General features: G+C 54.8%; 1 protein-coding gene across 3 annotated transcripts in view; it reads left to right on the top strand.

Moving 5' to 3' along the window:
* AFAP1 (actin filament associated protein 1) overlaps positions 1–26,681 on the top strand; it is a 131,265-nt gene that overhangs the window by 55,953 nt on the left and 48,631 nt on the right. For 2 of the 3 annotated variants that reach the window (XM_030314273.1, XM_030314274.1), the window contains 3 exons: positions 6,509–6,637; positions 8,555–8,652; positions 20,055–20,163. In XM_030314273.1, the coding sequence (XP_030170133.1) occupies positions 6,511–6,637; positions 8,555–8,652; positions 20,055–20,163 (334 nt within the window). In that variant the 5' untranslated portion in view covers positions 6,509–6,510. Of the gene's footprint in view, positions 1–182; positions 299–6,508; positions 6,638–8,554; positions 8,653–20,054; positions 20,164–26,681 lie in introns of all 3 variants that reach the window. The other variant, XM_030314272.1, reaches the window with a different exon arrangement.

The following is a 26,681-nucleotide window of genomic DNA, read 5'->3' as shown; positions in this document are numbered from 1 at the left end:
TGGGTCGCGCAAACGATAGCCCATTTCTTTTCTGTCGTTGAAATAAATCAAGCCACCACCAAACCTGAGTTAGAGGTTTTTCCAATAGTAGAGGGGCGGACCACAGAGGAAGCCAGTTGCTGTACCGAACTCTTTGTCTGCTGTGCTGCCCGGCCTTGCTCATTCTCTCCCTCTTTCTGTAGGACCGTGGAAGACACCACAAGAGCAGAGTCACTTGATTTAGTGCAAACATCCTTTCGCTTGGGAGAAGGGAGTTTTGCTGTTCGGATGCATAGAATGTACCCAGAAATGCCTCCAGGTGATTTCCTCGTTGCCTTGGGAATCATAAATTCTGTGGCCAGATCTTTTGTGTGGTTGTGGGCATTTGGGAATTTTTTTTTTTTTTTCCTGGAAGCTAGTGATTACACCTGTGTCCCGGTCCCAGTCATTGTTCAGTGATTCCCATTCTGCCGAGAGGAGGGTAGCGGGTGTGAGGGTTGGGAGGTCGAACAGAGGAGGCGGGAGCCCCAGAGGGCCACGCGGCGGTTCGAGGGTGGACGTGGCCTTGCTCTGCTTCCTGGCCTGGATCAGGCTCTTCACCGTCTTCCTCTGATCTCTGCCACCTGTGACATTTCCAAGACAACGCGATCGTGAGGGTCAAGGGATGACATGCACTGGAAGCATTTTGTAGAGGAGGGTGTCACTCGTTGTTATTCTGAGCGCAGCGCCCTTTGGCCTGTGTTCCGGGCACACAAACTGGGGAAGAGGAGCACACCGTGCCCTTGGTGAGTCTCCGACCCTGTGAGCCTTCCTTGTTCCGTCGGCAAGTTGAGAACGAATTGGCCTCGGTTATAAGATTCTGGTTTTTAATATAAGCAGTGTTAGTAAGAGAGCTAGGCAAGGCACCATTTGAGCGATGAGCCAGAAGGCTGTGGTCGTGAGGGGAGCCTGTTGCCATCGTGGGAAGGAGGTTACTTGAGCGTGGACACAGAGGAGTGAGTGTCCTCTTCCGCCGAGAGTGAAAGGCACAGTCCGTGCGACGGTGCGAAAAGCACAGGCATCAACACTGAGCAGACTTGGTTCTGACTCCCATCCTGCCCCTCATGTCGAGCACTGTGACCTCGGGCCGGAACATAACCTTTCTCTGTCTCGAAGGGCTCGTGTGCCGATGAGTCTGGCACGGGGTCGGCACTTGGCGGGAGCTCTGATTCCCCAGCAAACGTCTCTAAGGAGGGACGATACTTCTGCGGGGGAAAACAGAAAAACCTGGATCGTGACGAGGACTCGGGCCGGGAGTGCTGCAGGAGGTCAGGTGCACGTGTGTTTCCTGGCCCCAGAGAAGCAGCCCGGCTCCCGAGCGAAGGAGAGAGCGAGTGTCGGGCGGTGGAGAAGTCGGGTCCCGGGGAGGGAAGTCCTCGGAGGCTCGCGGAGAGGGGCACTCGGGATCCATCCGTGGAAACCCAAGCCGAATCCCTGGACCCCGGATTGCTTGGCCTGTCCTACGAGAGCGGGCTCAGAGCTGGAAGAAGGAGTGGCCGCGCCAGAGGGCACAGGGCAGCCTGGTGCAGTTTGAGTCATACGATGCCACCCCTGCGTCGGGGCACGTGTCCATTAGAGCCTCATTTCTGGAGCTCCTGTGGACACTGCCCTTAGACTTCCAGGGAAAGGCGGGTCCATATCCAGAGTCTTAGGCTGAAGATTGGGTGCGGGAACTTCTCGTTCCTCCCTAGCCTCGGCGGCATGTCTGTTAGCTCTGGGAAGTCACGCCCCTTCCTTCAACGTGCGTGTGCTGGGTGCGTGGTTAATGCTGGACGCTGCTGGGCACCAGAGGGAACCCAGCGACGTACCGGATGCTGTCCCTGTAGGCCAGGACGGGCAGTCCAGTGGGGGAGGTAGATGGCTCAGTACGTAATTCTGATGCCCTACAGGGCACCACGTAGGCCCCGGCGAAATTTATCACCCCCCTAATAGCTCATAAGAAGATGGCTGTAGCGTCTCACCAGGCCGGGTCGTGTCAGGAAGCAACCACGCGATGATCATCGTGAAGGGGATGAAGCAGGGCCCTTGGAATCAGATCTGCATTCAGGTTCTCACTGCTGCGCTCTCGCCGTGTGGCCGTGAGCAGATTATTGGCTGGAGAAGCTTAGCCACCTACTTGCCTGGTAGCCTTCGGCGACCTCCCTGAGCCTCCGTTTCGTCAGCCGTAAGCTGGGATGACAACAGCAGCTAAGCCCACCGGGGCTGCTCTCCAGGGACGAGCACAGGGTGGACACTTGAGGCTGCTGTGTGACTATTTGCTCGAATACAAGCGAGCAGACCGGGGCTGGCTTCTCGTTCCTCCGCAGATGGGGATGATGGAGTCTCAGCAGCACTCCCGGGAGGAGGCGGAGGAGGGGTCTTGTGTAGGTGCCTTTCACGTCGTGGGTCCTCAGAAAGTGTCTCTTCCTTACTGGAGAGTCACCCGTCACTCAGTGCTCCGGTGCTTTCCGCACACACGGTACCGCGGGGTCGGGCGTCCAGAGATGAGCCGAGCGCAAAACCTGCTCTCAACCAGCCGACCAGCTGTTGGGAGAAGAACAACACCAAAACAAAGCCTAGATCACTAAGTATCCGGTTATCGGTTATGGGTAGGGCCACCGCCAGAGGAGTGAGTCTTGGGAACGAAGGCGGAGCCCCGTGGGGAGGGGCCGATTGGGGAGGATTGGTCAGAGGGGGCTGGGAGGAGGGGGACGCGGGGGGCTTTAAGTGTTTGCAGGGGCTGCCAGGGGCGTGGTGTGGTTTGTGGAGTCTGTGAAGGTTTTCCAACAGTCACGCTCTCTGATGTGAGATGTGCCGCACCCTGCAGTGGGGAGAGCTGTGCTCCGCGGATCTTGGTTTGCAGTTTCAGGTGAACAGAAAACCATACGAGGCAGCTTTTTGTAAAAAACAATGAAACGAACGTTTGTGAGCAGGCTCGGGCGTAAGGTGTGCCATGCAGCTCCACGGATGACGGAAGAGGGGCCGGGAAGCTCTTGGGAAGCCCATCGGTGTCTGTCTGTCTGTCTCTGGCCTCTGAGCGTGTCTGCTTATATTCCAGGGTGTGCTGATAACTGAATTCTTTCCTCCACTGGTACTGGCTTCGCCCTCCGGCACATATGTGCTTAAACATGGCTCCTGTGTCTATGTGTCTTCTTCCACTGCAGAGATCCCAACTGCCCACGAGTCCCTAGTCCCAGGCAAACTCCACAGGAAGGAGGGAGAATCAGACTGTGCGGCTTGATTGAGGGTGGCCCAGCAAGTTATCCTGGGAGTAGAAGGTGGCTGTAGGCTGCATAGGGTGACAGGGATATGGATATGGCTGCCCAGAGGGCGCTGGTCTCTTGAGCAGGGGAGTGTGAGTCAGGAGGTGCCCCCCCCCCCCCCCCCCCCCCCCGTGGTCACAGGAAACTCACAGCCCGGAAAGGTCTGTGTGAGTCCTGCGTGGGAACTCTGTAACAGAGCTCAGGGCCTTTAGGACAGATGCAGTCTGAGGCCCCCTTTATACATTTTCATGACTCATGCTGGGACCTACGTGAAATCTTATAGGATGAGTATAATTTGGTTACATGCAAGAGAGGCGTTTTTAATTAAAAAAGTATGTATGAATGAAGGCCGAGAAGGGGCTATCGTGAGTTTAACATAGACCCATAAGCATTTTTAACATTTTTGCTGATAGCAGCCCATCGATTTTTGGACGAGGTTGATTTTTTTTTTTATTGTGGTAAAATATACATATCATAAAATTTGCCGTTTTGACTCTTTCTGAATGCACATTTAGTGTCATTCAGCACATTCCCTTTGTCAGGCAGCTGTCACCACTCTCCATCTCCAGAACTTTTTCATCTTCCCAAACGGTAACTTATCATCCCGGGCTGAAACCACCCATTGAACCCTAACTTCCCGTTCTCCCTCCTGGGCCCCGGAAGACACCACTCCACGTTCTGTCGCCGTGATTTTGATGACTGTAAGTACCTCGCATACGTGGAATCACACAGTATGTGTCCTTTTGTAACTGGTGTATTTCACTGAGCACGAGGTCCTCCGGGTTCATCCATATTGTAACAGGCGTCATAATGTCCCTCCTTCTCAAGGCTGAAGAATATTCCATCGTGTATAGGCCATGTCCAGCCATCAGTGGACGTGTGGGTTGTTTGCACCTTTTGAACTATGAACAACACTAGGAGCCCACCATTTTTAAAGTATAGATGAGATTGTTTTCCACTTAGAATCATCAAGACATTGTTTGACTAATGAAACCTTTAGTCAGTGTTTGACTAAGTAAATACTCAATCCATCCTCTTCATTTCATAGAGGGAAACTCGTTCAATTAGGAAAAGTGAACAGCCCAGAGATACACCTTGCCTACTTTGGACTCATTTGCCATTTCTTCATCCACGTACCTAAAATTATGAGAGCTTCTGTAGTTACAACAGCATGGCCTCAGTTAGGATCTTTAGTCCTGAAGAGTGTTGTAGACTTGGAAAGAATCCCATAGACCAGTGGTTCTCAAACCTTTTTGCTTAGGACTTTTTGGTTTCAAAATAAATACTGAAGATGTGTGGCTTATCTGTACACGGTATAATTTAAAACTGGCAGATTTTTAAGGAATTTCTTAATTCATTTAAAAATAATATATGTCTATGAAAAGTAACCACATTGACCAAAACAAGCTAATTTGTGAGATAGTGCCGTGTTTCAGATTCCTGCAAGTATTTCCCATATCCGGTTTGATAAAGATGACTGGATTCTTGTATCTGTTTCTGCACTCACATTGCTGTGAAGCATTGTTTTAGAGGGAGCACATAAAGAGAATCTGGCTCACACAGACCCACGGTCAGAGTACTTCAGTGCCTTTTCAGGAAACTGTCAATATTCTTCTTTGATACGACACCAAAAATTGTCAAGTGGTAGTTTCCTAGTGTGTTAGTTGCAGTGTGGAATCTGAAGCTGAATCAGACAACAAACACTTCATCCTCCGTTACATTAGAACATTTCAGCTTATTTTGTACGTTAGATGGATCTTTGCCCGTGTGTGATTTTGTGACGTCACGGTTCACTGGGTTGTGTGGCTCTTCCAAAGGCTGACCTGCTGCTCTGTACCGTATCAGAAAAGCCTGTTGGTCAGTGTCACTCCCGTTCTGGTCGGGAAAGTCTCTGCTGAGAAGCTGTCGTGCTCACGGTGGTGGGTACAAGTGCTCGAAATTCTCACTCTTCCATTTGGAAGCTCAAATTTTACCCTTGGCAACCGACGCTGCCGTTGTTTACCTTGGCCTGATTAGGTCATCTTGTTCCCTGTTGGGAAGATGTCAGTCATACACTCAGTCTGTGTCCTTGCAGTTCGTGTATCATTTCTTCCTGGGGCCCCGTGACAAAGCAGCTTAGTGTGACTGGCACCTCAAACGGTGCACGCGTGCTTGCCCTCCGACCCCCGTTGTCTGTCAGTCTGCGCGGAGGGGCTGCTTGCTTGCCTGCTTCCCATTTTATCGTACAGGATGCCAAAAAGGTGCATCCCCTGGGGCGGACGATTCGTACCACTCCGTCGAAGCTCTTTTTCTTTTAAAGTTTATTTGATTTTGAGAGAGGTGTGAGCAGGGGAGGGGCAGAGAGAGACGGAGCACAGAGCCTGATGTGGGACTCAAAGTCACAGACTGAGATCATGACCTGAGCAGAAATCCAGAGTCAGACACTCCACCAACTGAGCCACCCAGCTGCCCCCCAAAACACTCTTAAAGTAACATTTTAATTTTTACTGTCAGCGTGTGGTGAGGTATACAGTGGCCACAAGTTTAGTTTGCCGTCCCTGCTTTGCTTTGTGCTAAGATGGTGGCAGTTTAAGCCTCTTTGCCTTTGCACCATTAATGCCGGACAAGGAGAATCAAGCTTCAGTACTATAAAAAGAGTTGGAGCCCCTGCACACCCTACAAGGGCTTTGGGGTCCCTGAAAGGTTCACACCATGAGACGTCAATTGCTGACTTCAGCCACGTAGCCTGGTCTTGAGTCTGCCTTGACCCTATAAGGGACAGACACGGTGAGGAGTCCGCACCCAAGTCCTTCTTGGCATCGGCATCTTTCTCGTAACTGCACAGACATGCTCATGGCCTTCTTGGGGATGGAAGCAGCCCTACAAAGCAGAGTTGAGTGTTGAGTTTCTGAAACCACGTCCTAGTGGTTATTTGAAAGCTCTTTGGCGTTTCAAACTGCCAGCTCCTTCTCAACATTGAAATTTAATATGCAATTGACCCCATGATTTCGGGCTTTTGGGTCACGGCTCCATCTGTTGGCAGCACGGCTCTGGAGCTTGTCTGAGACGCAACTCGCCGCGTCAAAGCCGAGCAAAGCAGCGTGTTTGTCTAGAAGGTGGTGCCTGGATCTTCGTCCGCCTGGCTTCGGCAAACTTGCTTTGCACGTGGGAACACTGTACCCAGTCCAGCTGAAATGAAACGCATTTATCCTGTGGCGTTTGCACACCACTGGGTCTGACGGTGTCCTTCCTCTCTCCTTTGTTCGCAGCAATGGAAGAGTTAATAGTTGAACTCCGTCTCTTTCTTGAACTCCTGGACCACGAGTACCTAACGTCAACCGTCAGGGAGAAAAAGGCGGTGATTACCGACATCCTGCTGAGGATACAGTCATCCAAAGGTGCGTCCGCTCTTTCTTCCTCCAGTGTCTGTTTTGCCTCTGAACCTTCTTTAATACCACTATGTAAACACGATCGTTTGTTCATTAACATACGAACCTATCGATTCACCACGCTGTCCCCGAGGGCCTCCCTGTGTGCCCGGTGCTGGCGGGCTCCCCGCGTGGGAGGGCAAAGCCTTTGAGGAGCTGACGGTGACCACGCTCTACTTACTTCCTCTCTGTACACTCCTCTCCTCATCGGGAGCATCCGCCTCGGACGAATGTCGTGGGAGTCAGAGGCGATGACATAAAATACCTCCAGACAGTGTCTGACATGTGGTAAACCCGCCATCACTGGCTGTGATTTTCTCCTGTTGCTTTTTTTCCCCTTTAATATTTATTCAATTTTGAGAGAGAGTGAGTTGGGGAGGGGCAGAGAGAGAGAGAGAGAGAGAGAGAGAGAGAGAGAGAGAGAGAATCCCAAGCAGGTTCCACACTGTCAGCACAGAGCCCCACGCGGGGCTCGAACTCACGAACCGGGAGATCGTGACCTGAGCCGAAGTCAAGAGTTGGACGCTCAACCGACCGAGCCACCCAGGGGTCCCTTTCCTGTGGCTTTTATGGGTGGAAGGGGCCCTGCTTTCCAACCCCACGCCCTCTGCGTGTTCCCTTTGCCCGGCTGCTCCTGACAGGCGGTCTGGACGCACCACCGCATGTGGGCCTCCAGCCTTGGGAGCTGCTGTTGGCTTTCCCCGATGCCCCTTCCTGTCTCCTTCTGCCCGGTGGGTTCCGACCCTCTGTCTCTCATGCTGTGCTCTGTACATGCTTCCGAAGCTTTCCACCTGTCTTGTTCTCCCCTCCACTCTTTAATTAGCCTTGAACCTGTCCGCTGATTATTTTCAGTGGTAGAATATTCCCATTCGTTCTTTTTCTGTCTTTTCACTGTTGCCAGTTCCGTGCCAGAATTCTCCACCGTAGCTTCTGGCGCTCAGGGCTCTGGCTTTTCACAGCCCATTTTCCTGCCCGCGTAGCACATGCAGCCCAGTGCAGGCGAACCTTGTCGAGTGGCTGTGCTTGTGGGTCTTTCCAGGTGGGTCCTGGCCTATAGATAGTCCCGTGCCCATATGAAACCCGATTTCTTCCACTTTCCTGCCTTCGCTGACCTGGTGCTCACTGTTGTTTCTAAGAGTTACTTGTGTGTAAACTTGTCTTCCCAACTTGAATACGAACCCACTGAGAGCATGAGCTCACACCAGCCATGGCACTCACCGCGCTCGTCTGTCCCAGTGTCTGACTTTAAGAGGGCACCTAATACAGGGGTGCTGGGGTGGCTCAGTCGGTTGAGCGTCCGACTCTTAATTTTGCCCCAGCTCATGATCCCAGGGTCGTGGGATCCAGCCCCATGTCAGGCTCTGCACTGAGCATGGAACCTGCTTGGGATTCTCTCTCTCTCTCTCTCTCTCTCTCTCTCTCTCTCTCTCTCTCTCTCTGCCCCTGTCTTCCACTCATGCTGTATCTCTCTCCCTCTCTCTCTCCAAAATAAAAAAAAAGTTAAAAAATGAGAACAAAAGAGGGCACCTAATACACACGGGCTGATTCCCAGGGAAGCGCCCGCCCCCGGAGTCCGCAGGTAATCGCTGACCTGAGGGGAAGTTCAGGCAAAGCACCTCACCTTGGCGAGGCCGGTGGCTTTGGGAAGAACGTGGCTTTGGTGGCCACTCCCTCATTTGCACCTGCTAATGTCTCCGTGAGTTCCGTAACCCTTTTTTTCCAGCCGTAGATTCCTCACCTGTGAAGTGGAGACTGACAAAATTGCGGTACACGATTAGAGAAGACAAATATTTGCAAAGCATTCACGATGGGGCCAAGGGAGTGAGAACGGCTAGCGCCCCCCCCCCCCCCCCCACTCAGTTCTGTGGTTTTGGTTGATGCTCACAGGTTTCGAAGTGAAAGACCATGTTCAGAAGCAAGAGACCCCCAACAGCCTGCCGGCTCCTCCCCAGATGCCTTTGCCGGAGATCCCTCAGCCGTGGCTGGTGAGTGAAGGGTCCCCCCGGGGCAGCAGCAGAGCCCCCGGGCCCCGGGCTACTCAGGGCCCCGGGCAGGTGATAACGGCTTGGGTCTGGGGGAAAGGAGGCCTCGTCTTGCTAGAGGCTCTCCTTCGAGTGGTTTGTAGGGCTGCGAGCAGGAGGCTGTTCACGTAGCTTCCCTTGGGAGGCTGGTGTTTCCTTAACAAGGGCTGGAGCTCCAGGTCCGTGGAAATCTGTTCTTAGGTCAGATTTTTTTTTTTTTTTTTTTTTTTTAATTAAAATCAGAGGCTTTAGCAGTCACAACAGTGGCAGCAGAGTCTAGGGACCTGACCGTCTGGGTGAGTTCTGGAGTTGAATACCTTAGTCTGACACTTTAATATTCATTGTTATGCTTCTTCCGGGGCAAAAAAATACATCCACATCCCAGGAATGAGTGTTGGATTGGATTGGATTGGATTGGATTGGATTGGATGCATCCAGAATTTGTTTTGGAAGTCTTTTGCCACGTTTGCCATCTTGGGGTGTTCTCACATGCACCTTCTCACAGGCCGTTTAGCTCTTCCTGCCTTGCTGCGTTCTCGTGTGCTCACGTAGGAACGTTGGACATGCTGTCAGGACCAGAGCAAACTTGGTTACTCGACGGTTTTCTTTTTAATGTTTGCTTTCAGCAGGGACACGTCACCATCTCACCCTCAGAACAAGGGCTGTGGGAGAGCAGGGCCTGTCTCTGCCTGGGTCCCCGCGTCGTGGCCCGTGTCCATTAGACACCCATCAGTTAGCATTTTAGAGGGGACAGAGGACGTCAGCACCCGTCGGCTCCCTCCTGCGTATCACACACCTCACTTGGTATTTTTCCACTTATAATTTCATGTAATCCTCACGGCTTGACCTTAGAGAACCCCTACGGCACCTGACCATGTGACTGGGACGCACACCCATTTCCAGACCAGGAAATTTAGGTCAGTGAATATATGTGATTGGTTCAACACCACACGAGAGTCAGGAAAGGCAAAAATTGTAGCAGGTTCTTTGGATTCAAATCCAGTCTTTTCTCAACGCTACTGTTTTGGGGTGTGGCCGCACAGCCGAGGCAGGCATGGCTCCCGGAGCAGAGAATGTGGTGTCCGGAACCGGAAGCCTGATAGGGTAACCGTGAGTTCGTCCCGAAATGGTAGATCTCCGGTGCTTAGAGAAGGTGCCTGGCAGGTGCCAAGCCCCACGCAAGGGCCTGCCGCTCCTGGAGAGAGCCATACTTCCCAGACTTTCACGGCCCCAAATCCCTGGGGATCCTGTGAAAACGAACCTTCTCATCCACTAGATCCGCATGGGGCCTTCGGTGCTGCGTTTTCAACAAGATCACAGAAGAGAACTGGGGGGAAAGCCCCAGAAGTAAATAAAAGTCACCCACTTTTCCTTCTTCCTGGGAGAGGCGCCTTCTTCCTCCACCCTTGCCGTCCGGGCGGGGGGGCCACAGGCCTCAGGTCCGAATCCCGATGTGCTGTAAGTGGCTCATGTGCACGGGGTTACAGCAGTAAAGTCAATTTCATCAATTTCTGCGGCCACTAAGAAAGTTTACATTACACGCGGGGCTCTCGTGTGTAGCTTGCCTACTTATCGTTTTACACACTTAGCCTTTTTGCGGTCGAGAGTGTATTGAATATATGATTTTTATGCACCGTGTTTTATCATTTTAACATGACGTGTTTCTCCCTCTTTATAAATTTCTTTTTTAATGATTCGTTTCCTTTTTAAAACTCATCCCATTTGTTGTAGAAACTGTGACTTGTCATCTGTTTTTAGATGTAACGCGGAACCGTAGGCCAGAAGCGTTTGTCCTCGTACACGTTGTTTGTCTGAAAGAGCAGAACAGGGTGGAGGTCAGCGGTTCATTCCTTTCTGGGGCTTATCTTCCGGCTCACGTGCACTTTCCTGGTCTGAGCCCGTGGCCCTCCCTACACTGTGGCTTGTATTTCATCGCTGCTGTTCAGATCGGAGAGGGGGAGGCTTCTGTGAATGTCGTGGACTCTTCGGCTGCCACGTAAAGTGCCACATACCTGGTCTGGACTGAGACCCGTGTCTCAGTCTGAGACCCGAGAGCTGGTCCAGACCAGACAGATTGCCGCTTTCCGTGTCAGTTGCAGACAAAGCCTGCTCATTGAATAGCCAGCGTTTTGTACCATTTTGGCCACCAAATAGTCAACCCGTTCCCCTGGGTTTTTTCTCCGATGGAGTTTGCTATTCATTCACTCGTTTGTGCTCTCTCTCTCTCTCTCTCTCTCTCTCGCTCCTGTTTCTCGCCGTGCCAGGCTTATGCTCTGTCCCTGCCTTTGGCTGCAGTGCTGCAGACTGTCCTGGTCTAAGGTGCACGAGGTGCCCTCCTATTGGTGGTAGGGGGGTAATCAAAAATGTTGGTTGGGGCGCCTGGGGTCTCAGTCGGTTGAGCGTCTGACTCTTGGTTTCAGTTCAGGTCGTGTTCTCATGGTTTGTGCGACCCACCTCACCTTGGGCTCTGCGCTGACAGCAGATCCCTGCTTGGGATTCTCTCCCCACCTCTCTCTGCCCCTCCCCTGCTGTTGCTCGTGCTCTCTCTCTCTCTCATAATAAACATTTTTATTTTTTTAATGTCTTTTCTAAATTTATTTTTGAGGGAGGGAGGGAGAGAGACAGAGTGTGAGTGGGGAAGGGGCAGAGACAGAGGGAGACACAGAATCCGAAGCAGCTCTAGTCTCTGAGCTGTCAGCACGGAGCCTGACACGGGTCTCGAACTCCCAAACTGTGAGATCATGACCTGAGCTGAAGTCACACATTTAACCAACTGAGCCACGCAAGCACCCCTAAATATATTAAATTTAAACGAATAGCTTTTGAGTAGGAGTCTGACCCATGGACAATTTCTCCCTACTGGTGCCTAGAACATGGGTATCTGGGGTTTTCCCACAGCCTCTAAGCCAGGATGTTCCTTGCTACGATTCTCCTGGGATTGTGATGTGGGGCCAGGGGCTACGCCCTGCATTCTTCTAGTCTTTTCTGCGTCATCTCTACCTGTGGCAGTTAGTGATTTTCGGTTTTTGTTTCCTTAAAGTGGAGCAAAATGTAGACACTTGTGAGCTGGCCTGAGTTTGGAGCCTGTGCAGCTTCAAGTGCTGTGCTGTTCTTTCCCGGTCGACACGCCCTCCCTTGATTGAATGGTTTTCTTTTCTTCCTTTGTAGTTGTCTTGACCAAACCTTTCTTTTCCTCCCTCCTTCCCTCTTTCTTTCTTTCTTTCTTTCTTTCTTTCTTTCTTTCTTTCTTTCTTTCTTTCTTTTCTTTCTTTCTTTCTTCTCTTTCTCTTCTTTCTTTCTTTCTTTCTTTCTTTCTTTCTTTCTTTCTTTCTTTCTTTCTTTCTTTCTTCTTTCTTTCAGTAATCTCTATACCCAGTGTGGAGCTCGAACTGACAACCCTGAGGTCAAGAGTTGTACACTCCACTGACTGAGCCGGCCAGGTGCCCCCTGACTGAAGCTTTCTAAAGAGCATCATCTCAAAGAGGCATCACCTTGCCTTTTGCACTCATTATTTCACTGGCTTATTTGTGTAATAATCACGTTAACATAAATAACTACTGTAAGGAGTGTAAGTGCTTAAGGAACGAGGCTGACTCTTGGTGCACGTACAACTCAGTGGATGGGACCCTTTGCAGGGGGCACCCTGGAGAGGAGCCTGTCGACCATGAACGTTGACCACTTTCCGGACATCCATCAGGGCGCTTTCCAGAGGGAATGAAGAAAGACTGTCACGTCAGCAAGTCAGGGGAGTAGAGGTGGGTTAGGATGGCCCCACTGTCTTTTTCTGATGGTGCTTCAGTGAATTCATCATCCAGTAAGGAAGCCGGTCTGTCATTCAGTGGATTCAGTCTGCCCCTGGCGAGCTGGCTTTTGGCCGGTCGGTCATTTGCTGGTGGCAGGGCTGACTTTCAGCAGAACTAGCAGGTGCTGGGGCAGAGGTGGAAAGGACAGGCAGCCGCTGGGCCACGGCCTACGGCTCCCCAAGGAAGGCGGGTGGCCTGGAGCTTGGCACGCGGCTCCGTGTGCCGGGGAGCAACTTGGCCAGGGGCCTGCCCGTGAGGCTGCCACGCTCTAGGGGTTCGTCCCGAGGCGCCCGTGGGGGTTCCCGTCTACGCCGCCCATGAAAGGCTGAAGAATGTGTCGTAGGGCAAGATATGTGATACTCCGGCCACGTCCTCTTCTCCATCTGAACGACTGTTAGAGATGAGTTATCTTTGACCTAAAAAGGTCAGCGGTCCCTTTCAGTGCCCAGCAGGGCTTTATGCAACTACCACCGACCGTTGCCTGTCATTCCGTCTCCCCAGGGGACCGTGAGGGTCTATTGAACAGCAGCAGCTCCTTTCCACACTCTTCTAAGCGAGTGAAGTCTGCACTTTGTGGAGACGGTTTGTTTCTGTGCTTCTTTGTGTGCCGCGTGCCGCGCAGAAGGGGCCGGTGGCTTCTCAGGGTCGGGGAGTGCGTCCCTAAGTCTTGTTAGCATTGACGATGCGCCCATGCACCGAGGGAACATCTGAGTGTTCCTGCTCCGTCCTGGGAGGAAGTGTGGTGGCAGCCAAGGGCGTCCCGTGTGACCTGGGGTCCTTCAGTGTGGCTATCAGGTTTCAGAAGTGCTCGCAACGGTGTGGACGCTCGGAACTTCTCCCAAGGCCTCGAAATCGCAAGCGTGGGGCGATTGGTCGCACCCCCTTGCTCTCCGACGGAGACTAGAATGGGCCGAAGGAATGGTTTGTTTGATAAAAGCCTTCTGGGAAGAGCTGTGCTTTTCTACAGAGGTCCGTGTGGTTTCGCACCACAGTGCACAGCTGTCACGCCGATGTGCTCCATGTGTGGCCAGGGCATAGACCGCTTGTGACGGTGGACACGTCCACGCGGACACGGCTGCCGGCTGGCACCTGTGCTCACGGGGCCGTTTCGCGGGGGGCCGGGTGCCGTCGGCGGGTGACTCCTTCCTCCCCCTCGTCGTGGAACGGCGCTGAGCCCAAACCCGGGGACTCTCAGGTCATCACGGCTGAGCGAGGAGAGCTGTCGTCAGTGTGCTGCCCAGTCGAGGCTTTTAGAAATGTTTTCATTCGGTAATTCATTGGCCGAGCGCCACACGGTGTTTGGATGGGGTGTGAGAGAGCCACTGAGTTCTTTGATATTTTAGGGCCAGAGTTCATAAATGGTGATCGCTTATTATGTCAGTGGATAATAATGAAGACCTTCTGGAGCGGTGTTAACATATTCATGACCTAAGCTCCACCATTTTAACCATCGTTAGGTGTCCAGATCGGTGCGTCAAGTGCATTCACAGTGTTGGGGAGCCCCCCCACCCCCGCCCTGCCACCCTCTGTCCCCGGAACTTGTCCCTCCTCCCCAGCCGAAACTCTGTCCCCAGGAAACCAGCCCTCCCACCCCCCGGCACCCACCGCTCTGCTTTCCGGCTCTGTGGAACTGTCAAGTGTGGTCCCGGCGTCCCCTCCGCCCCTGCACCCGTGCTTCCCGAAGCACTTTCACGGCAACTTTGTCCGACAGATGAGATTACGAGGCTCCTTGAGGTTCTCTGACAAAGTTAAGTATTTTTCCAGTTGCACAGTTGAGACCAAAGCCCAAGACTTAAAACAAGAAAACCATTTATTTCCTGGTGAAATCAGATGTGATCCTCTTGGTGAACATGAATCATTTGTTCTTCTTCTTCTCCCCCCCTTGTCTTCCTGAGGAGTTCAGTCTCCTGTGTAATTCCTGTGGCATCTTTTAAAAATTTAACGTGTGGCCGCACTCCAGATACATATCCTGTTTATACTCCCGACGGACCGTTTGGCCTTCCCTGCGGATGCCTTCCCGCTGGTGGAGGAGGGGGAAGAGGACACGGCCCCGCGGGGCTTCCACTCTTTGCCACGCGTGAATGAAGCCACAGGAAGCTGAACAGTGTGAATATGGTCCCACTGTTTACGCACGTGCTAAGCGGAATGCGAATCTGCAGGGTGTGACCTGGGCGACAACTTGCCTTTTGCCAGGAGGAGTACTTACTCAAAATGCTTGCTGTCAGGGCCGAACCCCTTTGGCTGCTTAGACTGTAAAATTCTCTTACCATCGATGGTCACTCCACGCCAGTCCTCAGGCTCGCTCAGCAGCGCGGACACCTTCGCCACGAAGCCGTGCTGCCCGAAGGAGGTTTGCGCTCGCGCGTGGGTGCCCTGCCGTGCTTCCCAAACGCTGTGTCAGCTAGAAGAGGCTCTTGCTGATCTGTCACAGACCTCGACCCTGAACTCTGATGTTCTCATTTCACGTTATGTTACTCTTGATGGATTTTAGTCACACCAACCAGGAAAACAATCTGGATGCCTGACGTATGTATAGAATTCAAGTCAGAAAGTGATTCCAGGGGCCCCTGGGGGGCTCAGTTAGTTATGTGTCCGACTCTTGATTCTAGCTCAGGTCAGAGCCTTCTTGGGATTCTCTCTCTCTCTCTCTGTCTCTGTCTCTGTCTCTTTCTCTCTCTTTCTACTCCCCCCCCCACCCCGCCAAACAAACTTAAAACAAAAAAGTGATTCCAGGTGATTTCAGACCCTTGGCTAGAATCAGGGCTCTTAGCTCATTGTTTCTGCCGCAGAGGCCCGAGAGATGGGTTGGGGCAGCAGGGAAGGTGGTGGGGAGCAGCGTGACAGACAGGGAGCCCCGAAGGGCGCCGGGCAGGTGGAATGGCGGCCTCTGTGAGGAGACGATGGGAATGACCCTGGACCCAGCGCCTCAGCGGGCTGGTAGGCTCCTTCCTGTGGCGGGCATGGCAGCAGGCGCAGTGGGATAAGGTCGAGGCACGGAAGCGTATTGCGTTCCGGTCCCCGGCCTCCAGCTCAGCCCCGGGCCTCTCCAGCCGGCCTCCAGCTCCTCCACCAGTGAGCTCCGCGTGTGTGTGACCTCCGTGTGGGGGCCTTCTCCCTCCTGGCCTCAGTTTCCTCATTAAGTAAAATCATCATCAAAATACCAGCATCTCAGTGTTAATTTCTGAACCGGAGAAAACACATATAAAGTACCCAGAACAATGTCTGGCGTGCGGTAGGCCAGCAGTAAATGGCAGGTACCATTGTTTGATTGCTGAAAGGGTCATAATAACGATGATAATTACGCTTCTACTATACAGTTATATAAACATGATATTATTATCAATGGGAAAATAGGTCCCTGAAGGCTTCTCCTTAAATTAGCAAAGGCAGATGCTAATGGGCTTTTCCTTCCAGAAAGAGAGGAATTGGATTATGGCCGATGCGGAGAGCCAAGCAAGCCTGTAGATTGGATTTCTGTCCAGCCGTAGGTGGGGGTTCCTCTAGAAAGACATGGACGCCTCGGAGGAGAAGCTTACCTTAAGGCAAGAGAGAGTTCCTAAGCTACGGAGTAACTTTCTCTGAAGTATTTTTTTTTTTTTTTAATTTTTTTTAACCTTTATTTATTTTTGAGACAGAGAGAGACAGAGCATGAACAGGGAAGGGTCAGAGAGAGGGAGACACAGAATCTGAAACAGGCTCCAGGCTCTGAGCTGTCAGCACAGAGCCCGATGCGGGGCTTGAACTCACGCACCGCGAGATCATGACCTGAGCTGAAGTCTGCCGCTTAACTGACTGAGCCACCCAGGCGCCCCTCTCTGAAGTATTAATTCGAGGGAGAAATGTTTCCGTGGATCTGACGATGTCTAGTGACTGGTGCGGTGCCGGTCCGTTCGTGTCTGGGGCGCGGCCAAGCGACCAGGGGTCAGTCATCCCTCCAGGAGGACGGTCTCTCACGTGTCTCCCCAAGTCTCTGCAGAGGCTGTGGGGGGTGGTTTGTGGGGCCAGCGCAGGAGACGCGGGGGGCGGGGGCAGGACAGCGGCCAGGCTCCCTGTGCAGACTGGCTGTCTTCTGTATCGAGGGCAACGTGCACGGTCCAGGTTGGCGCCACGCTGGCGATTGGTGTCGCCGTTAGGAGGTGCACCTCAGAGGCCGCCCTGGCCAGAGACTAGTGTCATTACCACAAAATGAGGCCCCAAGCTCAGCTCTCCCGGGACTCTCCAGACCGGTCAAGCCGGTGTTATGGCCTGCTGACCTGCAGCTTTACAGGAACGCTGGAATGAGCCCGAGAGCTGGGGTGGACGTCACAGGCGCCCTCGTTTACAAGCGAGGACAGCGGGGCCCAGAGCTGCGGGGAGGTGACGCGGCCCCAGGACGGCGCTGGCCCCACACGCGGTCCGTGCCAACGAATTGGCCTTCGTCCTCTTTGTGCTAGACTCCTGTTTCCTTCCCCTCGCCTTCTCTGGTTTTCCATGAGCCCTTTTGGAAATCTGCCTTCTGTGTTTTGTACTTAGAAAAATTCCTGTTTGTTTTTCACTTTGAGATAGAGTGTGTGAGTGGGGGAGAGGCGGGGGGGGGGGGGGAGGGAGAGAGAATCCCAAGCAAGCTGTGCACTGTTAGCACAGAGCCTGACCAGGGCCTCGATCTCACGAACCGTGAGATCGTGACCCGAGCCAAAATCAAGAGTCTGACACTTAACCCACTGAGCCACCCAGGCTCCCAGCCACCCTCTAAAAATTCCTGTAATGGTGATTTCAGTGAACTCTTACTATTGAAAAGACTCAGAAAGAAGCTTCTCCTCTGAAAGCAACGATACTAACAGCTCGGGTCCCTCTGTTTAGCCTTTGCCACACTTGCTGTTACTTAACAAGCCGTGGTTTCTCTGACTGAAACCCAGAATTTCCAGGATAAGGAGTATTTGGGAGTGGAGTGTAGGCCCTTTGGGGAGAGAGAGGGTGTTCCCCCGTAACAATGATGTTTTTGAGGGGTATTTCTTCGAAGCCAAGGTAGCTTAATTTTTTACTGATTTTAGAAATGGTAAATATTACGTGGACGAGCCAAGCTACACAGATATGCAAATGCTTGTTAACACGTTGGTGAATGACCTCCCGTCTGTGTATGTGTGCAAGCCTAAACACACACATTTTCCACGAAGGGCTCCGGCGTGCCGGCTTTCTCCCGCCGAACAGAGTCCAGGGAAGGTTTGCCAAGAAAGTGACCGTAGCAGGTGCGTGCTGACCTTTCTGACGTCTGCACGTGAGTGGGTCGGCACACCTAAGCGTTCTTCTCTTGGTGAACTTTGAGATTGTTTTTAGATTGTGCTAACTAAACTTTTTTTGAACATCTTTACACATTTTTGCTCTCATGACTGGTGGCCCTCTCGCCATGCGTTTCCAGAAGTGGAATTATGGGGGGAAGGGGACGCCTGCGTGGCTCAGTCTGTTGAGTGTCCGACTTCTCCTCAGGTCACGATCTCAGTTTATGAGTTCGAGCCCCGCGTCCGGCTCTGTGCTGACAGCTCGGAGCCTGGAGCCTGTTTGGGATTCTGTGTCTCCCTGTCTCTCTACTCCTCCCCCGCTCATGCGCTCTCGCTCTCTCTCTCTCTCTGTCAAAAATAAATAAAACATTAAAAAAAATTAACAGAAACAAGAAGTGCAGTTATGGGACCTGAGGGCACACCTGCTGAGAAGCTGTGCCAAACCCGCGACCAGCAGCAGCGGCTGTGAGTCAGTTGCGGGAGCCCGTCAGCTGGGAGGGGAGCCCCTCACCCTGAGCGGCTTAGCGTAGCTTGCGGCTGTAGGAACGGGGTCTGTGCTCCTTCTAAACGTCTGTTTGAGTCAGCTGTTCGTAACGCTCTCCCAGGCCATGAATAATTGGCCTGTTCCAACTTCCAAGAGGAAGTTGAAACCCTCTCTGTTTCATGAATAAAGACACACAGTGAGGCAGGCAGCTCTTTTCCACGAGTAACAAGCAGGGATTTTAACCCGGGCCCGGGCTCCTGTTCAGACCTGGCCTGGGGCAGAGCATGGTGTAGCGGGTTCCGTTTTAAGAACTGCCTTTTCGGGAGGATAGGAAGGAGCTGGGTGCCGTCCAGCGGACGACCACAGAATGACGACAGTCGGGAAGGCAGCCCAGTGGGAGGCGTGCGAAGAGATGGGGGTTGTGTGGTCCGGGGCGCAGGCCCGGGGCGGAGGGCAGATAACGGGCCTCAAGCAGATGGAGGAAAATTGTGAAAATTACCCTTCATCTGGCGAGAGGAAGGAGTGGGTTGGATGCACGGTGGGGGATTAGTCATTCACAAAGGACTTCTTGGATCCGGTGTGAGTTGCACTTTCCGTGGTGGAGTCTCACGTTCTAGAGAGTTAGTATAAACCCTTACGATTTCTTTGAAACGTGTTGTGCTTGGACACTTAACTTGGTGGATCGTCCGTCTGGGCCACTGTTCTGTTCCATTCTCAGTGACGTCTTTCTAATGTGCTGGATGTAAGTCGTGTGAACCAGTCACAAGAGGGAGAGAGAGGATGTGAATACAAAAAGGTCTTCAGTGGACAGGCCTGGTGTCGGAAAAAGCCCAGCTCGATTTCAGGGAGGCCGTTTAGACTCCCGGCCTCACGCTCCGTGTCTGGGATGCGTGAGTTAAGGTAACGTCTGCCGCGGAGGCCTCCGGAGGCGGCTGACTGAGCCACCCGTGGCCGATGCACAGGCGCCCGGCACGGCTCCGGGCGGGTAGCAGGTTTTGGCAAACGCTGGCTTTCCTTGCCCTCCCCTCCCCGCCGTCTGCCGGCGTGAGGACCAGCGAGTGAGGGAAGCGGCAAACTCCCGGGTGTCCGTGCGGAGCGAGGTGAGGACGTGCTCCTCCTCGGGCACGTGCGAGGGAAGAAGGCGGCCTCAGTCCCCGCCGGCTCTCGCGTGTTCGGAAGGTATGGCCTCAGAACCAGGGTGCCTCAGCCCCAGAGTCTGAGCAGAAACTGCGGCGGGATTGGTTTCCGCCACAAGCAGACTCCTTCTCGACAGAAGTTTCTCTCAGAGAGCAGCTCTTAGGCGACTTTCTTTTATAATTCTTTAAAAGCGTCCGTGGCCGTGGGAGGGGCGTGGTGGGAGTGTGGGCCGGCCACGTTCGTCTGTCCAGCCACTGCCTACCTACTGCCTCGCGGCGGATCTGGACGGTTCCCGCGCCCCGGAGCCCTGGGGACGCAGGAGGGTCAGTGCTGTGGGGGACGGGGGAGGGGAGCCCCCCTCTCGGCTCTGGGGAGGGTCCGAGAGAGGGCTGCGAGTCCGCCCCTGCCCCGGAAGCAGCTGTGCCGGGGTGCGAACGGCCGCTGGCCGCTGGCGACCTGGCGTGGACCCGGTGGGGTACGGCCAGGGCCGGGCCGGGGTGGACGTGGCAGGGAAGCAACAGGGACCCCGGCAGGGCCTGAACTCAGAACCCCTTTGTGGGACGGTGTTCTTTTTTACCACGGACTTCGCAAGGAAAGGGGGGAGTGCTGGGCAGCACCTGCTAGTGCACACGACAGAATTTTCTAGCGACAGTTCTGATCTCTGGTGTCTCTGCTTCTTCTCCTCAGCCACCCGACGGCGGGCCGCCACCGCTCCCGACGTCCTCTCTCCCGGAAGCTTATTACGAGGAGGCCGTGCCCCTGAGCCCTGGGAAGGCTCCGGAATACATCACGTCGAGTGAGTGTCGGGGCTGCCCGGCCCGTGCCGGCCGCCTCGTCTGCGGGGCGGGGAGAGCGCGGCTCGCTCTCTGGGGAGGAAGGGGAGGAGGGGCCTACAGAGCGACGGGGAGCGTGGAGCTAAGTCACTCTGGACCCCGAAGGTAAATGCCGGAAGGGCTGCGAAGCCTGCAGTGCCTCGCTGGCCCCTTGGGTAACTCACTGTCCGCTTCCTCTGACCCGTGCTGAAGCCTTGTCGCCGTGGAGTCCTAGGTCTCGATGGAGCGTGTCCCCTTTGGTCACAGGCAGTGACTTCCGTGGCGGCGTGTGTTTGCGCTTCCCCCTGCGTGCCGTGATGGCCGGAGCCGCAGCTGGAAAAGCCTGGGTACAGAACCCCTGGGCGTCCCAGTCACAGGCCTTTCTTCCCGCCTGTTTCTTCTTCCTTTCATATAGGTTTTTCTAGAAAATTCTTGCCTAGGTTGGAGCCGTCCTGGCGAGGCTCTGGTCTGGCGCCTGCCTGGTAGCTCTCAGAAGTACCTCTGTTGGGTCCCAGCCCCCACATTCACACGGAGCACCTTTCTCTAAGCACCTCTGGACTTTGGTGCCGGATCACCAGCTTCATCTCTCTCCCGATCCCGTGTCAGGCAGGGAGCTGTCGTCCCCGAGCGAAGTGCGGGGACGGCATCCACGTCCCTGTGGACGAGAGAGCCGTGCTTTTCTTAGACACATGAGATGGGAAGTCAGGCAGGTTTGCTCATTTTGGTCTCGGGGCTTCCGGCACGTTAATATTCGTGGCACACGGCCCTCCTTCCATCTGTCTTCTCACGGAAATGCACGCCTTCTCCCGGGGCCGTCTTCCCGTCCCCCGAGGTCTCTGCCGTGCGGCACTTTGCGGTCTCTGACCTCCCTGTCCCCTGGCAGCAGGCAGGCGGAGGTGCTGCCACAGTCTCCCTGGATCGTTCCAGGAGGGCCTCCTCCCATGGTACGTCTTCTGCATGAGAACCCAGCGAGCGGGACCGCCGGCCCTTTGAGGGCAGGGCGCCAGTTTGCCCGGCTTCCGGAACAGGTGCACGCTGAGGGAGAAGGGGACGGTTCTGCGACGGAGGTCAGGCCCTATCGGGCTTTGAGGTCTCTAAGTCAAGTGTTCTAATGTTTCTTTTATGTAAAAACTACTCATGGAAAATGCGTTCGAGTAATTTCTAAGTGTCCACCATCTCAGAAATCAGGGGCCTACTCAGAAAACATGGAAACAGAAACGGCCCGGTGGATTCAGGACTTCACTGGAGTCCTTTGCTTTGTCACTGCACTGAGCACAGGGAAATGGGTTTTTCAACAAGGGTTGCCCAGCAGTTGGAACAGTCTGGCTCTAGCTTTCTCCTACCTTCCCTCTCCCCCACCCTCAACACACTGTCTGGGCCAGAACCTGGTAGTCATTTTGTTTGACGTTGGGGGGCCTGTCTGAGGAGCCCCCCGTCAGCGAGGTGTCCTGGCCTGTTCCTCAGAGAAGCCGTCCCACACTTGCTGGCGGTGGGCAGCTTTTGTTGAGCTCACTCCGGAAGCAAGACCAGCGGGACGCACGCTCGGGGCCGCGAATCAGCGGGGCTGATGTGCGTGGCTCCCTCGGTCCGATGTCTGAGGCTGCACAGCTGGCGGTGAGGACCTCCCCCCGCTCCCGAGAAACCGGGCAGCGGGCTGGCTTCCAGATGGTTCCTTAGGGACTCGGCAACGGCTTGTCAAACCCTGGGTCAGGTGTGGGTCTAGCAGAGAAGCAGGCTGTCAAGAGTGTCATGGAATGAAGGGTCTGTGAAGGGAACGAGGCTTAGGCAGCCGTGGAAACGGCCAGAAAGGCCCGTGGAGCAGGGCTGGTGGTTGGGGAGAAACGCTGAGGAACCGGAGGAAGGGGGAGGGCAGACGGGGACGTGCCTCCGCAGAGCTGCACGCGCCTGGCCGGGCCTCCGACGACGAGGGACAGGACCTGCACGAGCTGCCCGGGCTCTGGGCCCAGCGAGGGCCGGCCGGCGACTTATGTGCGCGCTGGAGCAGCGCCCGGCCCCTGTGCCAGCCTGCGGAGAGTGCTGGCGGCCGCTCCCCTCCGGCCTTCCGGACTGCTCGCAGACCTCTCTTGTGGCCAGAGCCAGCCGAGAAAGGGACTCTGGGCAACGTCACTGCAGCCTTGCTCGGTTGATGTGGTATAAAGCTACCGCCGTTTCTCCGGCGTCCGTCTGGCACCCAGGCACACGCTCTGAACCGCGTTGGGTTTCCAGGTAGGGACAGTGCAGGGTCACGGTGCAGGGTCATGGGGCCCAACTGTCACCCGTATCACAGAAAGCTCCCCGGCCCTCCACCCCAGAGGAGGCAAAGTCCCTTGCTCTTCTCGCGGGGTCTTTCTCCCCTTTGGGAGCCCATAACCTGAAGGTTGTGATGCACGACCACCCGCCATTAGATTTCTGCCGTGGGATCGTAGGGAGTGGGGGAGACACACGCAGACAGCAGAGTCAGGATGAGTAGCCTCGTGTGTAACTAGTCCCGTCCTCATTTCTACAACTGGTCAGTGGTCATGGCTCGTTTTTGTAACTTTCTTCCTGTTCCCATTGGCTTCGGCAAGCACCTTGGCCAATCACCCGGTAAGATGACTCACCTTTCCTTCCCGAAAGGTCTGTGCTGCACTGGGTGGTTCACTTACAGGGAGCGGGAGTACCGGGGCCACCCTAGAGACCTGCGCCCCCCGCCCCCCTCGCCCTGGTGTGGCCGTGACTAGTCACCCCAGCCACTGGAATAACCACCCCCCCCCCCCGTTGTCTCCACTTTTCGGTTAATGGAGCAGTCACTGTGTCCTTTGGAGGGGACGTTCTGCCCTTAGGAACTAAGACCTGTGGGCTGCAGAGCCAAAATTGTCAGGGAAGGGAGGCAGAAATGTCCGTGATCGCTAGGGGTAACGGAGATAGGAGCCACCAGCGCGTTCAGCCCTACATTCCCAGACCCGTGAGCCCTGGCTCTGGGGGAAACTGAGGCGCAGCACACCCTGCCAGAAGGTATTCTCGAAGACGGCACCCCCAGTCTCCAGGGGCGGCCGGTCAAGCTGGTCCTAGAACTGGGTATTCAAAGGGTATTCCGCTGGCCTGTTGGGGCACCCGCTTCAGGGGACGGGGACACAGCGTGGCCAGCGGGTCTCACGAGCACAGACCCGTAGCGCGGGCTGCATCTGCTGTGACAGAGTTCTCTGGTCACAAGCAACGTCGCGGGATGCCGTGCTGGTGAACGGGGCGTTCTGCAAGACCGTGGATGGGGCTTTAGGCAGGAGCATCGTGGCGGGGAGAGCAGATTGTCTGGAGTGATCTCTTCCAGTGAGAATGCATCGCTGCCCCTTCCGTGGAGGACGTGGTCCAGTTCCAGGTGGGCCGGCTGGGGCCGCGGGGCACAGGGTCATGTGCGGGCAGGGCCCTCAGCAGGGCCGGGAGTCACGCTGACCCTGCCGAGCGGAAGTCCATCCCCGGACCACGGCCACTTGTGCGCGAATGCATCTGGACGGGCAGCCTGGGGAAAGAGGCTGGCCGACGCTCGTGTAACGGGCCGTGTCATGTCCCCGGTCGCGAAGCCCCTCCGCGGAGGCTTTGCCGAGAGTTCTCCCGGTACGTCCGTCTTCACCTTCCCAGCGTATCTGGGAGGCCCGTCCGCACCCCTCTGCAGACCTCCTTGCTGCCAGTCTTGACCACGCAGCCAAGCCGTAGGCCATGCCGAGGGGTCCCTGTTGGGAGAACGAGCCCGTGTGGCAGGAACAGGACCACGTGCATTTGAACTACTAGCTTCTACCTGTTACGTACAGCTTCCGGGCCTGGAGGAGCCCGATGGACGCAGACCGCTGGGATGTGAGCGTCGGGTTCTCCACGGTGGGTCAGGTGACACGGAGCCCGTGTTGGGCAGCTGGGGCGCCCGTGACCAAGCATTTAGACGCCACTAGGGTGTCCGTGAGCCAAAAGCAGTTTCTCCAAGGTGAACTACGTGTTTCCAGAGGTTGGTGTCGCCGTGCCCTGAAATCCTAAAGGGTCTGTGCCGAGCTTCACCTCTAGGGGCCTGCCCTCCGTCAGGCTTCTGCTAGCTTCTAGAACAGGGTATGATCCGAGACACAGAGCCACGGTGACGTGGACCTCACACAGTCACGGCAGCTGTAGAAGTCCACGAAAGCCGCTGCCTGCGCATCTGGCGGCTCGGACGTCTGGAAGAGCAGCGGGCTGGAGGTGGCGGGGCTCAGGGCCTCGCCGAAATCCACGAAGACAAGTCCATCTGCCTGGGAGTCCCTCCACACTCGGCAACACGGGCGACGCAGAAGATGCCGGTGCTCTTGGCCGTGGCGCAGGACCCAGGGGATCCGAGCTGCCCCAGGAGGGGGCCCCGCAGCAGGGCGGGCGACACTTCCGGGACCGGGGGCCGAGCCCGGCAGCGCCTGGCACCCTCCGGTGACCTCGACCTTCCTTCAGAGTGGAGCTGCCGCCGTTCCTTCTGCCTTCCGGTCTGCATCTGGTGGCGGCCCGTGGTGCTGGCCCTCACCCCGGCCACACAGGCCGGGAAGGCTGGAAGCCGGGTCCGGCCTGGCTGAGCTGGTGGCAGTCGCCGCAGATCTTGTTGGGGCTTTGGGTTCAGATCCACATTTCATCTTGTTTTTGGTTCCCGGTCGCCTGCGCCCCTTGTCCTCTCGCTCCCCGAGAGCAGTTGGTTGAAATGTTCTGATTTCTGGGCTGTGGAGATATGTCTACGATACGCATTTTAACGTTTTTGGTTGCAAGTAATCGACCATCGGAGTGTTCTTTGGTTCCGTCACAACTGCCCACAGGACTAGTGTCTGGCCTGAGGACTGTTTCCTAACCAGCGACATCAGGCACACACACAGATCCACACAGGTCTCTGGCTGGCTCTTTGGGCTGCCTCCTTGCTCTATAAGGAGTGTAGACGTCTACACGGGACGCCAGGACATGCCGGGGGTTGGGGGCTTCTAATCAGCACCCTCTCGGACTTTGCCGAAAGGAAACCCTCCATCCATCTCCGAAACACCCGTTCCGCTTACCTCAAGGTCTGAAGGCCGGTGGTGATTCTTTCTCCTCCTCCCCCGTCCCGGGTCCTTCTTAACTTTTCACAAAGTCCTCATTGTTTCCTAATATATTCCAAACCCCAGCCCCAGACAGTGAGCTCCTTGAAGTCCTGCTGGAGCCACCGGGGGGTGCAGGGAATGAGGAGGTAATGAGACGTCCTGCTCTCCATTGGGGAGGCGTCGGAGAGACTTCTCAGAGCTTGACTTTCCTTTAGGCTCAGACTGTGGTCAGTACCCCTGACTGCTCTGTGTTTCCTGCTAAGTTGGCTGCCGGTCTTCTAAAAAGGAATGTGCCGATTCTCTCTCAGAAGCGGGGGTGGGGGGGTGGGGGGGGTGGGGGGGTGGGGGGGGTGGGCAGTGAACCTGCTGTCTTTCTCCGCTGGGCACCTCAGCCCTCCCCAGGACAGAGAGGGCCACCAGGGGCCCTGTTGGCCGTCCTCCTCCGGGGGGGAGAAGTTCCAGGACCCCCGTGGATGCCTGAAGCTGCAGACAGTACCCAACCCCGTATGTGCTGTGTTTCTTCCTATACACATACTTGTGATAAAGTTTAATTGGTAAATCAGGCAGCAGGAGATTAACAACGATGCAACCAGTGTAACAACCGCTGTAATAAAAGTGTGAATGTGGTCTCTCTCTCTCTCTCTCTCTCTCTCTGTCTCAACATCTTACTGTCCTGCCCTCACCCTTCTTCTTGCGATGATGTGAGATGACAAGTGCTCATGTGCAGAGATGAAGGAGGCAGGTGACGTGGGCGCGCGACACAGCGTGAGGCTGCTGCTGACCTTCTGACCACACGTCAGGAGGAGAATCACCTGCTTCTGGATCATACCGACCGTGGCAAACTGAAACCACAGAAAGTGAGACCACGGCTCAGGGGGGACCACGGTACTGAGGTGCGCCCGTCTCAGGGGCGGGGGCCTGGTCTTCCATGGCTGTACCCGTGGAAGCACAGCTGGCCTGGGACACCATGGGGGTGGGGGCACGGGCCCTGCGCACAGTGGAAAATCTTCTGACTCTGCGAAATCTTCGCTGCTAGCCTGCTGTTGGCTTGGAAACCTTACCGTGAGCACAAATAGTCCATCAACTCACGTTTCGTTTGTCATATGTATCATGTACTGTATTCTCACAATAACGTAAACTAGAGACACAAAAATGTTATTAAGAAAAGCATAAGGAAGAGAAAATACATCTTCGGGACTGTCCTGTGTTTTTTGAAAAAAATCTGCTTCCAGGTGGACCGGTGCAGTTCAAACTGTGTCCAAGGGTCAACTGTATAAATAAGAAAAGTAATATCTGATGCATCGTGAGCCTTTGGTAAATGCTTGTTGCATGAATGAAATCAAAGGTCTTTCTCCCACTTGTACGTATTCGTTAATGCTGTTGCTCGTTCGTTTGCTAAGTGTTTAGTGGATTCGCTATTCCAGGAAATGAGCTAAGCACTGAGGGATTCCTGGTCC

The sequence above is a fragment of the Lynx canadensis genome, chromosome B1 (genome assembly GCF_007474595.2).
Source record: "Lynx canadensis isolate LIC74 chromosome B1, mLynCan4.pri.v2, whole genome shotgun sequence".
NCBI lineage: Eukaryota > Metazoa > Chordata > Mammalia > Carnivora > Felidae > Lynx > Lynx canadensis.
The sequence above is the reverse complement of the archived record's forward strand: the minus strand, read 5'-3'. Positions and strand labels throughout refer to the sequence as shown.